General features: G+C 39.8%; 2 protein-coding genes across 2 annotated transcripts in view; both read right to left on the reverse strand.

Moving 5' to 3' along the window:
* Window positions 1–76: 76 nt before the first annotated feature.
* Window positions 77–6,248, reverse strand: pdia4 (protein disulfide isomerase family A, member 4). Its single transcript, XM_067578643.1, has 10 exons — window positions 5,969–6,248; window positions 5,314–5,485; window positions 4,991–5,196; window positions 4,739–4,877; window positions 4,434–4,639; window positions 4,111–4,269; window positions 3,568–3,719; window positions 3,185–3,341; window positions 1,061–1,294; window positions 77–713 (listed from the first exon to the last, which is right to left on the reverse strand). The coding sequence occupies exons 1-10, from the start codon at window positions 6,042–6,044 to the stop codon at window positions 298–300; spliced, it is 1,917 nt and encodes a 638-aa protein (XP_067434744.1). The 5' UTR covers window positions 6,045–6,248; the 3' UTR covers window positions 77–297.
* A 168-nt stretch (window positions 6,249–6,416) lies between these two features.
* The window catches only part of LOC137173800 (polycystin-1-like protein 1), a 33,582-nt gene continuing 24,604 nt past the window's right edge, over window positions 6,417–15,394 (reverse strand). Inside the window, exons 36-53 of the mRNA XM_067578878.1 lie at window positions 15,182–15,270; window positions 14,617–15,083; window positions 14,408–14,492; window positions 14,099–14,284; window positions 13,899–14,017; window positions 13,699–13,809; window positions 13,498–13,609; window positions 13,145–13,228; window positions 12,086–12,255; window positions 11,738–11,972; window positions 11,441–11,545; window positions 11,002–11,142; window positions 10,611–10,745; window positions 10,063–10,278; window positions 9,732–9,893; window positions 8,703–8,867; window positions 8,459–8,556; window positions 6,417–8,362 (exon numbers count right to left, since the gene is read on the reverse strand). Of these exons, the coding sequence (XP_067434979.1) occupies window positions 7,945–8,362; window positions 8,459–8,556; window positions 8,703–8,867; window positions 9,732–9,893; window positions 10,063–10,278; window positions 10,611–10,745; window positions 11,002–11,142; window positions 11,441–11,545; window positions 11,738–11,972; window positions 12,086–12,255; window positions 13,145–13,228; window positions 13,498–13,609; window positions 13,699–13,809; window positions 13,899–14,017; window positions 14,099–14,284; window positions 14,408–14,492; window positions 14,617–15,083; window positions 15,182–15,270 (3,098 nt within the window). The 3' untranslated portion in view covers window positions 6,417–7,944. The remainder of the gene's footprint in view (window positions 8,363–8,458; window positions 8,557–8,702; window positions 8,868–9,731; window positions 9,894–10,062; window positions 10,279–10,610; window positions 10,746–11,001; window positions 11,143–11,440; window positions 11,546–11,737; window positions 11,973–12,085; window positions 12,256–13,144; window positions 13,229–13,497; window positions 13,610–13,698; window positions 13,810–13,898; window positions 14,018–14,098; window positions 14,285–14,407; window positions 14,493–14,616; window positions 15,084–15,181; window positions 15,271–15,394) is intronic.

A 15,394-nucleotide genomic window follows, 5' to 3' on the forward strand; every position in this document is an offset into this window, starting at 1 on the left:
GCCTGTTACAGCCTCGTAATAACAATGTTTTTGATTTTAACAATAACAGTCACATTTGAGTGCTGGCCGATAGCCATCATTTTAAATTTTTTTTATTTAAAAAGACTTAAATCTTCAACAGTGCTGACATGCTTTTAGAAACAAGAAAGCTGAAAATCTCTTGGAATGAACAGAAACTAAAAACGATGATTGTAATCATCACAGCAACTCAGTAACACCGTTAAACTGCGTTCCCTTCACCTTCCCAGAGGCCTCCTCTCGGTAAGAGTTCTTAGCTGCACGTCGAGAGAGAATTTTTCAAAGTTCGTCTCTCTTCTGTGTTAGCTTTGTGGCGTGCTTTTCTAAGAATTTGCTGAAGCCTTCTACTGTTCTGTCTCCACCTTCAAATTTGACGGGGCTGTTCTTGCTGTTGCTTGGGGCGAAGTATATCGTGGGGAAGCCTTCCACTTTGTAGCTCTCATTTGGCACGTCGTTGGCTGTGGTGTCCATCTTGGCGATGACCAGGTTCTTCTCCCCCTTGTACTTCTTGCCCAGAGCCACATAATCGGGCTCCAGTTTTTTACAGTGGCCGCACCAGGGAGCGTAAAACTCGATGAGGACGTCCTTCTTGGTATCCATGACAATGTCGTCAAAGGTCTTTCCCACCACAACCTTAACTGGTCCTTTGTTGTTCTTTGGCACGGGCTGGGACTTGATGATGGGTTTGAGCTTTCCTGTGGACCAGAAAAATCACAACAAGTGTGAAATTATAATATTCAAAATGTTAAAACTAAAGGTGAGCACAAACTGATCCACTACTAAAATGTTCTTTCATCCTTTATATAATAAAATATATATATAAAGAACCAGCACAAGGTGGAATATTAGTCTATAACTACACATTTTATTCTTTCCAGACTTTTCAAATTAATTTTCCAATAGAAAACAAAAAGTTACTAAAAAAAAAAAACGTATGTGCCCCACATTTCTAAATCAGGCAAAACATGCTGCATTACCATCATGCCATCCTTCAAAATTTACATGATTTAAAAAAAAAAAAAAAAAAAAAAACCTTACTCACCTTTCTTGAAAGCCATGACAAAGTCTCTGAGCACCTCAGAGTCAAACTCCTCTGGTTCCATGGCAAACTTTTTGCCTCCATCTGCCAGAATTCCTACGTTTACTTCCTCACCGCTATCGCTCAGGCCCAGGCTCTTCAGCTCATCCGCATAGTCCTCCTCATCGGCGATGGCAAATGTGTACTCTGGGAAGTCCTTGGCCACTTCGAGCACCTTGGACCTCCAGAACTGTGTAGCTAAAAATGAAAGATAGATGTCACAAGTTTGTTACTACGACATTCTCAAATTTTCCACAGGTGATGTTTGTCAAGAATGTGTTACTGCACTTGGTACAAGTTGATGTGTCCTACAGTGAGAATAAGTGTAAATTTGACAACTTTTTTGCTGAGAAAGCACTAAATAATGTTATATGTGAATTGTTATAACTGAATATTTAAACCATTGCTGAATAACTGCATTTAGATAAAAACAAACTTTGTAGGACCGGGAGTCCCAGACCTTAAGTTGTACAACTGGGCTGTTACAAAAACACAGAACTGCTCACTGGACAGATATTGAAGAACTTTGCTTTCCTACCTCTCTGACCCCTCTACCATTTATTAATAACAAATACACTACACTCAGTATTAAGAACCTATGTAATTCACAACACTCTTTTGGCTTGGCAAGATGTAAAGTCTTCTTTCAGAATCTCTATGCTAGCTCCTCTATACTCCAATCCAGACCTGACACCCTCAACTGGAAAATCCCTGTTCACAAAGTGGAAAGAATGTTCTATACATCAGTTTTAATACTTGTTTTGAAATTCCAAAACAGGATTTTTATAAATACCTACAAATTCATTCAAGTCATTCAATTACTACTCTGGAAGGAGCAGAACGGCTATCTGCGGGGTTGTCCAGGATAGAGGAGATTCTGGAGAGCTCCACATCACTGAAAGGTAAAATTTCTTTGATCTATAGAGCTCTGTTAGACCATCATAGTTTTTTGTAGACCTCACTTAAGAATGTACAACAAAAACATCTGGGCTGTGATTTTAGTGACGACCAGGGGGACATTATGTGTTAGAACTTCTTTACTTCATTGTCTTGTAATAAAATAATTAAACAGAATTATAAATGTATGCACAGGATGAACCTGTGCATGTATCCTAACTCATCTTCTAGATGTCATCATAAGATATGTACAGGGTCAATTATCCATATTTAATATATGTAATGTAAAAATAAATAAATAAATAAAAAAACACTTTTGGAAAGCAGTACATGACCTAACTGACAAGGTTTTGGAAATTCCATTGGACATTTACACCAATACGGTACCTGTTTGGTACAGAACTGGACAGGATACTAGACCCTATATCTACGAAGAGGACGAACATATCATCATACATAGTGAAGAAATGCATCTTGTTCAACTGACCCCCAACATTTAAATTGTTCAAACAAATTCTGAACAAGACATTACAACTGGAACAGCACACTTATACTTTAAACAAATAAGGGGGATATCTTTCTGAGAACCTCTGACCATCTGCCCAGTCGCATCTGTGCTTTGATTTTATGTAGAAAAGAGATATATGTACTGTGACCATAGTTGAATTTCTTGCCTTTTTTGTAAATGTATTTATTTATTTCTAATCATTTTGTATTTTATTTCACTTTAGTCGCTATTATGATTATTTTATCCTACCCTTATTATCTCTGTACCCTCTTTTGATTATGTCAAATGATGAAAATAAATAATTGGAAAAAAAAAAAAACAAACAAACACTGTTGTGACGACAATTAAGTCACAAGACGCCGTAAAGGTTCCAACACGCAGGTACTCACATTTGTTGATCTTGATGTTCCGAACAAACAAAAACTCAAATACGCTCAGAAATAAAATGGGCCTTTACAAATGAAATTAAATAAAAAAGGACATTTGTTTTATATTCTACTAGTTTCTATGTTGCGGCTGCTTGTGGTTGAGAACTGTTGCTCGACTGTCTTCCAACTGCTACCCAGGCAGTGCAAATCATTTGCTCCTATATTCCTTTTGCCAACCTTTCTTAAAAACAAAACTGGCTCTCTGACAAACATGTTTGAACAGAGATTAGAAAAATAAACAGCATTATGACTTACCTTTTCTGTAGTCAAAGCTGAAGTCAACTCCATAGTACACAACAACCAGTGGTCTTTTGGTGTAGCGTTTAGCATCATTGCTTGGCTTCCTGTGGCCCACCAGAGGGATCACATGCTTTTTGAAGAACTCCTGCACTTCTGACACCGACGTAGAGTCCTGTGAGAAAAATGAATGCAAGTTGTTATAATTTTTTCCAAATATGTCAGGAATTAGACTGAAACCCTTTTATTGCTACTTAAGTTTATTCTTACACTGATACCAAAACTGAAACCACACACCATCATTTTATGATTCTGCTGTCTTTCATATCCAACGAAACCAATTCAAATCCCCGCTGGTTAAAAAAAGAACACACTGAAAATGAAAAAAAAAAAGACCATACCTTCACTGTGAGTGTGTGCGCCGCTGGCTCATACTTGGAGCGGAACTTTTCAGGCTGAACGATGACAATCTGACCAGGTGAGGCTTTGAGCAGTTTGGCCACATCGGAACTGAAGGTGTGACGGAAGCTGAAGTCTTCCCTCAGTACGTTACCTGCCAGACAGACAGCAGTGAAAATAATATCCACACATTCATTTGATTGGCATTTGTAGAACAACAAGAAAGACTGTCAGACAGTCTCTGCACATAACTATATTGCCACATTGAGGTATTAGAACTCTGACAGATAAATAAAGGTGACTGAATGTTCACTGTGATGGCAAATTTATAGTGCACTGGCATTGCAGAACATAACCATAACAAAATTTGATGATTATCTTTCTTCCTTATCTTTTATACAGTAAACACTTATCTTAAGTTGCTATTTTTCCTTCCTTGTGGTTAGCATAACTAATATAGTGACAATGACTTTTACACTGATTCACCACATCAATGCACATCAGCTTCCCTAAAATACTCCCAGCTCATGATAGTTCTTACTTACATGCCTCAATGTAGATCTCAAAGGCTGTGTCCTGTTCGCTAGAGAACACGCCAACTATGACAGCATCATCGCCGTCCTTGGTGAGCTCCTGCACTTGTTTCACAGCCTGAACCTGTTTGGAGGGAGGCCCTGCCTGCTCACTCATGTAGTCAACAATGCCTAGGGGGAAGTAGAGAGAGGTGGATGAGCAGAAATGAATGCACACACACAGGCTCACATGCATGCATACAAAAATTTACATACATGGAAAAAAAACAAGCACAACTTGAATGATTTGTAGAAGTGTCTATAGTATAAACGGTGCAATGCAGTCAGTGACCTACCGAACTTTTCTCTGGGTCCGTTGTAGTCGAAAATCTTGCCCTTCCTGAAGATCTTGAGGGTGGGATAGCCAGTGACTTCAAAGCGCGAGGCGATGTCACTCTCCACAGTGGCGTCCACTTTGGCCAGTGGAATGGGAGGAGAGCGCTCGCTCAGCTCCTTGGCTGCCTTCTCGTACTCTGGAGCCAAACGTTTACAATGCCCACACCTGAAAAATTCAAATATAAAAGACAAATGATGAAGCTTTTATTCGTGGTAAGAACTGCAGTGAAAAGGCTATATTTTATAAATTAGTTTAGTAACCAACCATGGGGCGTAGAACTCCACCAGGATGATGTCCGCGTTGTTAACAGTCTCATCAAAGTTGTCCTTGGTGAGCACCAGCGTGGCCTCAGGAGGGGGTTTCCAATCCGGCTGGGAGACCTCTTTCACCCGGGCCACAATGGCTGCAACAATCATAAAAAATTTTTTTTTTTTAAAAACCCTCACCACATTAATGCTCATTCTTTTCCAAAAAACATGACAAGTTTTGGGTTGAAAGGTTGCAATGTGTTCCTACCCTTCTCTGTCCTCTCTCCATCATATTCCACAGGCTCCCCATTTTTAAGGATCTTGATAGTGGGATAGCCCGACACCTCGAACCTGCTCGCCAGCTCAGTGGCTACAGTCGCATCTACTTTGGCCACAGGTATAGGAGGGTCATTTTCCTTAAGAGCCTGTGCGATTTTTTCATACTCTGGTGCAAACTGTTTGCAGTGGCCACACCTAAGAGGATAACGTGAATTATTACTAGACTCAAAAATAACACATGAGCACACTGAAAACTGGTTTGAAACACAGATATGGTAAATTTCTCAAGCTGAGGAGACATGACAGACGTACCATGGGGCATAAAACTCAACCAGAACTGTGTCTTTCCCCTGCATGAACGTCTCATAGTTGTTGTCGTTGAGAACCAGCACTCCATTCTCTTCTTTCACCTCGGTGTCATCTTCATCCTCCTCCTCGTCATCGCTGTCCTGTTCATCAGTCTCCTCCTTTTCCTCAACAACATCTTACACCAAACAAGAAAAGAGACATAAACTGATTTCAGGAGGATACAAACAAGCTAGTGACAATATGTTTCTGCTTATTTTTACTGTTTTTTTTTTGTTTTTGTTTTTTTTTACAGATTTAGTTAACAAAGCAGGTGTGAACATAACATGCAGCAACATAATACTTGTCTGTAACTACAGGAAATGAGCAGAAACAGAACCTGAATCAACATTTTGTATATCTCTATCTTTATAATTCTCACAGTCACAATACAGTTAACTGAAAATATGTGTGTGTGTGTGTGTGTGTGTGTGTGGCAGCAGTCCTGTTGACATTAGCTGACCCGTCCTGTTAGCTTGCTAGCACACTATCTACAGTAACTTAGCCAGCTACTTTGCATGACACTAACTTTCAGGAAACACAAGCCAGCAGCGACAATGCTTCACTTATGCAGCTTATTTACTTGTAATAATCACATATGGTAGTCAAATAGCTAACTTACCGTCTTCACATCTGCTGACAGTTGTAAAATATGCAACGCCGAGCAGCACGACCAGCAGCAGAGCAGCCTTCCTCATTGTGCACAGATGATGCAGCTTCTCCGGTGATAAACTTAAATAATAACGCTGATGAAAGTCATTAAAACACTGTCGGCTGTACAGACTCGCTCGTCGGATCGATATAATACTGACGTGTGGCTGTAAGTGTCTTTGGTTTGTGGTTTCATACAAACTAATCACTTCTGAAATCACGCCCGCCGCCTCCTCCGTCTGGAACTTGTCTGACTTGCCATGTTCTGATTGGTCCTCATCATCGGCTGTCCTCCAATCACAAGTCGCCACTCAATTGGTGAACGCAATACGTTGAGGCATGCTATTGGATAATTTTATCTATTGTTTTCCTCTTAGACTTGTATACGGGCCAGTGGGTTAGAGGAAGAAAGTTACAGAGACTGTGATAAAAACTTTATTTAGTGATAGTTTACAAAATCAACACATATGATATATGCATATTAATCACCTTTCAGTCTATGTTGCCTAAAGGGTCACAGTGTTATTAAATATTTATTGTACAAATCACAGCTGACTCAAGATATTTGAAAAAGCGTTTCAGTGTTGTTAAAGTCCCCCTCCACTCAAAAATATGTTTTTCTGTTCGTCCCTACAGTTGTATGTTTGAGCTTCACTGTGCAGAATGGTGCAGAGTTTGACAGTAGAAGGATGTTTTCATCTGCTGAAGGTGGAAAGTTTCTGTGCGCTCATTGAGAATCCAATTTTAAGGGGTGGGCCTATCAGCGTGATTTGTGACATCACAAATTGTTTGGAAGCCGATCCTGGTCCAATATTCAACTTACACAGGTGTGATGTGGAGACTTATGCAAAAGTTTGGACACACTTTCCCATTCACTTGAAATGGACTGGTACTGTACACTGAGAGTCATGGATGTATTAAGAAGAACTGAGGATGCTGAGAATGGACTTAAAGTAGGAGTGTTAAAGTAGAAATGTTGTGCCCAGCAGTTAAACTTCTGAAATGAAATATATTTGCACATTTATAGACGCATTTATAGATTATGATTATATTTTTAATGAGGGAGATGGAGTAGATGTAATTTTAAGGATAAGGTTGTGAGTCTATTTAGTTGAAGGTTCCCTTCAGTTTGGGTGTGTCGTCAGTTTACTTTATCTTTGCAGTCACCAGTTTTAACAACACATGTGGTGGTGTGCATTACTTTTTCTAGAGGAAGGCTGCAGAACATTTGGCCCGAAATATTTAATGATTTACTAACATTTACAACTGCAGGCTTGATGCCTTCTAAAGTAGAAAAACTCGAAAAACACACACCAAAAACTTCTTATCTACAACCTGGCAACTCAAAATTGTCTTTAGTTATTAATACAGAATAAATTCAAGATCCCCTCCAGACATGTTTTAAGATATGTAAAATACTCTGCTTTGAATAATTTGTGTCTAAGATGTTTTTTCCACTAAAAAAGTTCCAAATCCAGAATCTACAAATAGTCTATGCAAATATGTTTCATTTCAAAAGTTTAACTGGGTACAAGATGTCTCACAATTCATTGAAAAATGCATTTTTAGTGTATACTGGAGGCTTCAAGTTTCCACATCACTCTTCTATACTGGATGACAATTGGCCCCAAACTAGTTGTGATGTCACAAATCATGCTTGTAGTCACATGTCTTAAACTTTCACACTTCAGCCTTCTTGTGTCAAACATACAAATAAAGGATCAACAAACAAAACACATCTCTGACTGGAGGGGGACTTTAACCAATAATTTAATGAATAGCAACAACTAAAGCAAGTCTTTGTGACTTTGTATTGTAAATTCATACCAAACATTCTTTTCAAACGGGCAAAAAGTTGACAATAATGATAGTAGAATATGATGGCCAGATGCATCCTAGCAGAATAAGAAAGCTCACAGATGTCTTGTTTTCCTACTGTTTATCTGGCTATACACTGTCAGGCTCCTCATGCACGAGAACCTCCACCACCACCTCTGTATGGGTGGCCTGAGTGGCTGGGGGACCCTCGGCCCTACACTTATCACTTCTACTAAACCTACAGCTGTCACTTGTCTTAGTATGTTGGCTGCTTTGCATCTCCAGAACATCACAAAGGACTGATTGAGACACTGGCCGTCCACTTTGCAGGTACTCTGCCATCCAAAGCCCTGTAGGAGATGCTGACTCTGGGAGACAGTTTTGTCTCATAAAATAAGGCTGCAGCACTGTGGATTTTGGATGTTTTTCAGATCTTGTTATACTCTGCTTAGAATTATCAGAAGCCACAGCGTTGTCAGAGGAAGGACTGTCTGTTCTTTGGCCTCTGTATGCAGGGAGCTGCAGTAGTTTCAGTTCAAGCTGAGATCTGGTAATGCAATATAGAAATTTTTTGGAAGAAAACTGTGAATTCTGATCATTTTTCAATATTTGCTTAAAAATGGTCTATAAACTATGTTATTACCTGAGCAGGTGAGGTGTAGGTAGGGTTTCTCCATGATCACTGACATCTGTGTGATCATTCACCATCGTTTGTTCTGTCATGTGTGTTCTTACGGAGCTCTGTAACACATGCACAAAGCATTAAAACAGCAGTAGCCTTCCAGAAAACCACTTTCTATCAAATAAAGTATTGTGTATGTGAGAGCATGTTCATGCTGTATGGGTGGACGCACTGTATGCATGCCTCTGTGTCTTTTTTTTCTGACCTGTGAGTCCATGTTGGAGGGTTCCTGTATGAGTGACATGACAGGGCTGTCCTCCCTGTAGCAATGGGCTTTGGGGGGCAGCATGTGGTGCAGGCTGTTGGAGAGTGCATTGAGTCTGAACAACAGTTCATCTACTAAGCTTTCAAACTCCTCGAGGTAATAGGTCTGAAAACAAAAACATTTAAAGGCAAAAGGCAACAGAATTTAAGGGAAATGGAGTCTTAATTTTAAGAGACATCCTTCATTGTCTTAATTGTTTACAGTGATTACACCAAAGTGTCACGTCCTACCGGGACGTTTTCTGTTTTTTGGACTCTTTGTATTTTTGTTCTTTTGACTTCCTTGGTTTTTGTTATCCTTCTGATGCCCTCAGACTTTTTCTGTTTTTAGTTGGACTTTTTGAGGGACTCTTTCATTTGTGTTTCCTGGTTTTGGTTTTCTCTGTTCCCTCGTGTGTTCCTCCGGTGTTTTTTGTGTCACCTGTTTGTTTACTGCCTTTGCACTGTATATGCTCCCAGTTTTTTTTTTGTTTTTTTTACTGTCACAAAGGTGGGTGAATGGAGCAGGTGGACCTAAATGCAGAGACGGCGGGCAGGTTGGATACAATGCTGAATATTTAATGAAAGAACTCAAAAATCACAAGAGACACTGGGAACAGGAACAAAGACCATAAACGCAGGAAAAAAACTCAGCGCATACACAGTGTGAGGGCAGAACAAAAGCAGACAACTCGACAAAGACCGAACCGAAAACTAGACTATAAATACACAGGAAGTGATTGCAAATGAAACACAGGTGAGGGAAACGAGACACAGGTGAGACACATGAAATAATCAAACACAGGAAGTCCAACTAAAACCAGAAAAAGTCTGAGGGCATCAGAAGGATAACAAAAACCAAGGAAGTCAAAAGAACAAAAATACCAAGAGTCCAAAAAACAGAAAAAGTCCTGGTAGGACGTGACACAAAGTAATTTGACAATGATATGTAGATATTTAGAATATTTTAAAAGAACAGCTTTTTCCTCACCCTCGTCTCCACACTGTTACCAGTCCATGTTGGTTTATGCTGCCCAGTAAACTCAGAAACTTTCAGTTTGATGTAACTGGATAATTCTCTCATGGTGAGGACATCATTCCTGCTCTGAGATCTTTTGGCACGTCTGACCAACGAGGACACGGCACCTATCATCTATGAGGAACAAACACCTGTAAGAACACAAGAATGACCTAGACAGACAGTTTGTTCTATGAGAATAAGTTGTGTGAAGTTCATGTATGCATAAATCAGTCTGTCACTTATCTATTCAGTCACAATTAGAATTTTATGAGGAAAAAAATAAAAATGATATAGTATATACCACTGCTGTCCACACTACTGTGCAGGACAGATAGAGAGCTCTATAGTAAAGGAAATCATGTCCTGAGTGGAGGAGGCCCCTGACGGCCCTGAGACCCTGGTAGTGACGGAGCAGAGTCTGAAGGGAGCGAGGAAGGGAGCTGAAAGCCCAGGAGCTTTGTACAAACAGAAGGTTCCCCGCACAGGACAGCGCCACCAGCAGGATAAGACCTGAAATCTAGGACAGTAGAAGATACCAAATTTTAGCGCTTTCTTCATCTGTCTGTGCAGTGAGCTTAGTATTTGTTTCTAACCAAATCCAAACTTTAAAATAATTATTTTCTGTACAATCTGTGAAGAAAAAACCTGCACACCTGAAAGCAGAACATACAAAAAGCTATGCTTTTTATTGCAGTTCACTTTCAGACAGCATTATTTCTGATGATGCAATCATATTGTACATATTTTGAAGACTGTAACTTGCTTTTTCTTGCAACAATATATATTAAAAGGAAGTGCTTAGAATCAACATCTTTCATAACTGGTGGTATTACTGCACTAAGTGTTTACCATCGGCCAGATGAGGCTGGAGAGTGAGCGGGCGAAAAGTGTAGCAGAGGTAGACGAGGTCCTGGTCACTCCCAACACACTCACACACCTCATGGTGAGAAGGAAGAGCATAACGCCACGCAGAGCACGAATATACTGCAGACACAAAACATCAGCATCAATGTGATCTCTAACCTCAAAGTTGGGTTTTCCATATGTATTTAATAAGGGTGTGTTTAGCAAAAACAACAAACCCTGTACACAGTGTGTCCTCTTAAAAAGTAACTACAATGCGATGTTAAACCAGTTTTAGTAATGTTCTGCAATCTCTTTATGTTTGCTCCAATACACAAAGAAAGACACGGAGAGTGAACTGTTTCTTAATATATGTGTTCCTTTCTTTTTCTCTCACTTGTTCCCAGGTAGCCAGAAGGCTAACATCCACATGCCCTCTGTAGTTGTGTCTCTGCAGCAGCTCCACAACCTCCATGATGACCACAGAGTGATATATGTAATGAACATAGTACGCCATGATCACTGTCAGCAGAATGACCTGCAGAGAGAGACAGATGCAGTATATTTCTGGTACATTTCATACTCTGCAGGCAAACCCTATTGTGTTTGACCTTCAAATGCTTTTTCTGTGTGGTTTACTTAAGAGCTACAGGTTGCCGTACCCTTTTAGCTAGGTCACTGTGATCTTGTTTACACTGTTGTGTGCACAAATGGGTGAGTGTGTATATGTGCCTTTGTCCATGCCAGCTGAGTTTACATGAGTCTTGTAATCTTTTTGTGAAAAGATTATGTTGGAATTATTATTTTGCCCATGTGTGTTTATGAGGGAGACTCACTTCCAGCCAGTTGCAGGGTGTCCTGCAGTATCCCATCAGCCCTTGCTGCCCTGCAGTGTACACTTGAAGACAGAGATGCAGCAGAGACAAGAGGAGGAAGAGAAGCTGAAGGAGAGGTGAAGAAAACATGAGGAACTTTAAGTATTTTAACAAAAAAATGATTAAAACTCATGAGGTTGATGTTGTCATCAAAATGTTAAATGTTAGTGTGGAGTCAGAAGGTTATGCAATGAAAAATTGTATTTTTTTTTCCCCTTTTAAAATCAACTGAATCATTAATATTTTGTTGCCTTTTACCTGGCAGACCATGACAACATAGTCCCACACGGAAGGAGTGTGATACAACCTAACTGACTGGACTTTGGCAGAGGGCAGCAGGTTACCGATGGGGCTCTGCTCAGCAAGCAGGGTCACACTGCTGAACAAGTTGGGTGCAGGGCTGTACAAGGTGAACTGGACCTTCAGGGCCACCGTCTGTCTGCCCAGCCAGCCACATGAACGCAGGAGCTTCAATCTGAACAGAGCGTCAGACCTGTAGAAGAGCAGAGGGAAAGTAAATGATGGTTACGATGATGTCAGAGACACAAAGGAATAATTTCAGTAATAACTCCTCTCTCCTCTACGTCAGGACTGTGTGTTTCTCACTTTGTGTGGCCGAGGCTAACTGTAGCACTTGGTCCTAAATAACAGCCCAGGTGACCACATGTCCTTGGAGGTGTTCCCATAGCACCCATGGCATCTGATCGTGGGTAAGTGGATGCTCTGCTCCCAGATAATAAGTGAAGACATTCTGGTACAAGAGTCACGCCAGAAACCTGAGTCACAAAGAGCACACAGTCAGAGCAAAACAAAAAATCAAAGGCACATGCAAAAACTTTAAGTTTTTGCATGTGCAAAAGTCCCCCTCAAAAATATTTTGTTTATAGTTACTACACCTGAATATTTGACCTTCATTGTACAGAATGATAAATGCCAATGTCTGGAAGTCAATCATGGTTCTATATGCAACTTTCACAAGTGTGATGTAGAAATTTGAAACATCTAGTGCAAATAAGTAGGAGACATCTTCTTCATGTTTGCATATTGAAAAGGTGGGGATCTTTAAATGTGACACAAAGGTATCTTCAATAAGGATACAGCCCAGGTTTCTCCCTAAATCTGAGCACCTATCAGTGTACTCAATTCAAACCCTTAACAGACACTACAGATGTATATTAAAATTGTAATTAAAGTTCAGAACTTAATTATTTTGAAGCAAATCTGCCCGCTGGATTGTTTGCATTCAAAATACATATTGACTAATCTATCTAGTTGAGGCTTAGGCCCATTTTATGAAACAGCACACTCTACAGGAAGTTCAATGCAAACACAGAAATGTGAACAAGCCTGAAGAAAGTGACTTCTGATACAATACTGATTATTTTCTTGAAATTCAAGTGGCTAAAAAAATACATCCGGACCATTCAAGTAATATGTGGTTCATTTTTCTTAGATTGCTGTTAATTAAAAACACATATTAAAACTAGTATCAGTCATTTCTCAATGTTTGCCAAATCAGAATATTTTGCTTTTCAAACACGTCAGATAATTCAACATTTTATCATCCTTGTTTTTCCAGTAAATGTAATTATATTGGCACATGTTTGTAATAAAATGAGTTGAATAAGTAATGGAGTACTACATGTAAATGCATTTTTTGTTTACCTGGTCCTGAAATGAGCTGGAGATCTCCATCTTCCACAGGATTGGCTCACCAATCAAGATGTGTGATTGTTGGATGACATCAACCTATTGAGTCATGAAAAAGGTGAAAAATGGTTTGTTTCATTACATATGGTGAAACACAAGGACATTTAGCTTGCGTACATGGTCAAGGTACATCATTTTTGAAATATTTTTATTGTATAACAATATTTGACAAAGAGAGGTCAGAACTGAAACTTGAGTCTTTTTCGTTCAAAATTTGATTCAAGATTAATGGATGAATTCTTTTTGGTTTATCTTAGAAACTTTCATGGAGTGCTGAATCTCTGCACAGCCCTTAGTTAATAGTTTACCATAGTTGTGTCTGATGCATTTTTGTACAGTAAGTTAAGCAGGCTGGTCTGTGTCCACCTCCACCAGTCATCATGCTTTTGTATGGAAATGAACTCATTATCCTGGCTGCTACTGAAAGAAATAAAAAAACATGATTAGTCAGTGCTTGTAGTGAGTTTGTGAAAAAAGCAAGAGACCCTGCATGTGTGTGTGTGTATTACCCTTGAAACTGCTTTCTGACAGCTTTATTGACATGGTAATGGTCACTGAATGAGCTGCCATATGTTATACACATCATCAGGAAAAGCATAGAGACACAGACAGAGAAATCCCTGGAGGACAAAGAGAAAGAGACTATTCCTTACACATTTACACACACACAAGTGCACATATAAACACAGAAACACACAGACACACACACCTGAGGGTTTTACGGATAAGAGTCTCTCTTCTTTTCCTCCCACGAGTCCTCCTCAGCTCTGCTGGAGTTAGCGGACGCACAAGACGTAGGTATCTGGCTCGCTGACGAGCTCCAAGCAGCTGTCAATAAGAAACAATTGACTTGATGTTCTAATAGAGTAGACTAGAACAGGTTAAAATGAAATAAAATGTTGCTATCACCTTTTTGAGATATGAGCGTCTTTCCTGGAGGAAAGCAGGTGGCTTGAACTGCTCTTCTGGTTGATTAGCACCATTTTGACTCAACAGTATAAAAGTCTCTATCTCAAAGTCTGTGATACTTGAGAAACTATGAAAGTCGGGTCTTCTTCTGTACCAAAGGGAGACAGTCACTGCCACTGCAAGTATCTGGAAAAGAAAAAGGACAATTGCAAAGAGTTAAGCATAAAACAACTTGTTTGATACTTGTTTTGTCGGTCATTTTAATTGAAGATTATGGATTATAATTTTATTTGGTTAAAATGCAATTACCACAGCTGGCTGGATCAGGAAGATGCAAAACAACAAGGAGAAGAAAACAGAGTGTATCCAAAGCAGAACCTTGCTGCTGCTGAACCTGACAAATGAAAACACATGTTAATTAATGTAAAAATGACACAGGTTATATCAACAAGAAGAAAAACATGTTAATTTTTTTCTTGCTTAACTATAATAATAAATCAATTGAACTCTTCCATTACCTCAGCCCCAGCACTGCAGAGAGCACCAGGCAGATGAGAGACAACAGCAGACACAGTGCCCAGGCCAGATATTGACACCACTGTGATGTTGATCTGACTTGTCTTCCTCTCAGCGTGTCAATGATGTGGGAACCACCACTATGCCCTGACCACGCTGCCTTGCGAAGCCTGTCATCCTCGAAGCCACCGTCTGATGGATCTTTCTCCTTCGTACCAGACAAATTATCTTTCTGGGTTCCATGAAACCTGCCGCTTTCACTAACACTATCCAACTCTTTTCTGTGACGTCCTTGATCAACCTTGTTTCCGTCTGTAATCAGAAATGAGTTTTGAAGTGCTGGTCCCGTACTGCTCTCAACTGAAAGAGCATCCTCCTTCCTTATGACCACATCTGTTTGGATCACAGATTTCTCATGTGCGTCTTTATTTTCCAGATCCCTAGTGGACACGGAGAGCCAGTCTGTATCCTACAGCAAAAATGAATAAGGATGAGGAGATGCTATGAGAGCAAAGACCAAGAGAAGAGGAAAAACAGAAAAAGATTGCTAACTGCTTGAGGTGTGACCTGATGTTTCTTCCTCCAGGCTTCCTGCGTCCACTGTTGAAGGCTGCTCCAGGAGGGCTCGAATATACTGTTGTTCACTGACAGTGCATCTGCACAGAGACAGACAATGAACAAGTGAAGTGACAAGAAAGTAAAGGAAGAAGAAAATGCAAAACAAGTAAATGAATAATTGGAATAATGCATAAAGAAACGGAACCACATGATCAGACAGTA

Source organism: Thunnus thynnus, chromosome 21 (assembly GCF_963924715.1).
Source record: "Thunnus thynnus chromosome 21, fThuThy2.1, whole genome shotgun sequence".
Classification (NCBI taxonomy): Eukaryota; Metazoa; Chordata; class Actinopteri; order Scombriformes; family Scombridae; genus Thunnus; species Thunnus thynnus.

Bases quoted from the DNA above. Each gene is read 5' to 3' on its own strand.
- pdia4 (XM_067578643.1), bottom strand. From the start codon at position 6,044: ATGAGGAAGGCTGCTCTGCTGCTGGTCGTGCTGCTCGGCGTTGCATAT. The intron at 5,486-5,968 runs GTAAGTTAGCTA...GTTTGGTGTAAG, and splicing joins TGTCAGCAGATGTGAAGACG to ATGTTGTTGAGGAAAAGGAG. The intron at 4,270-4,433 runs GTAGGTCACTGA...ACTTCCCCCTAG, and splicing joins CGGACCCAGAGAAAAGTTCG to GCATTGTTGACTACATGAGT.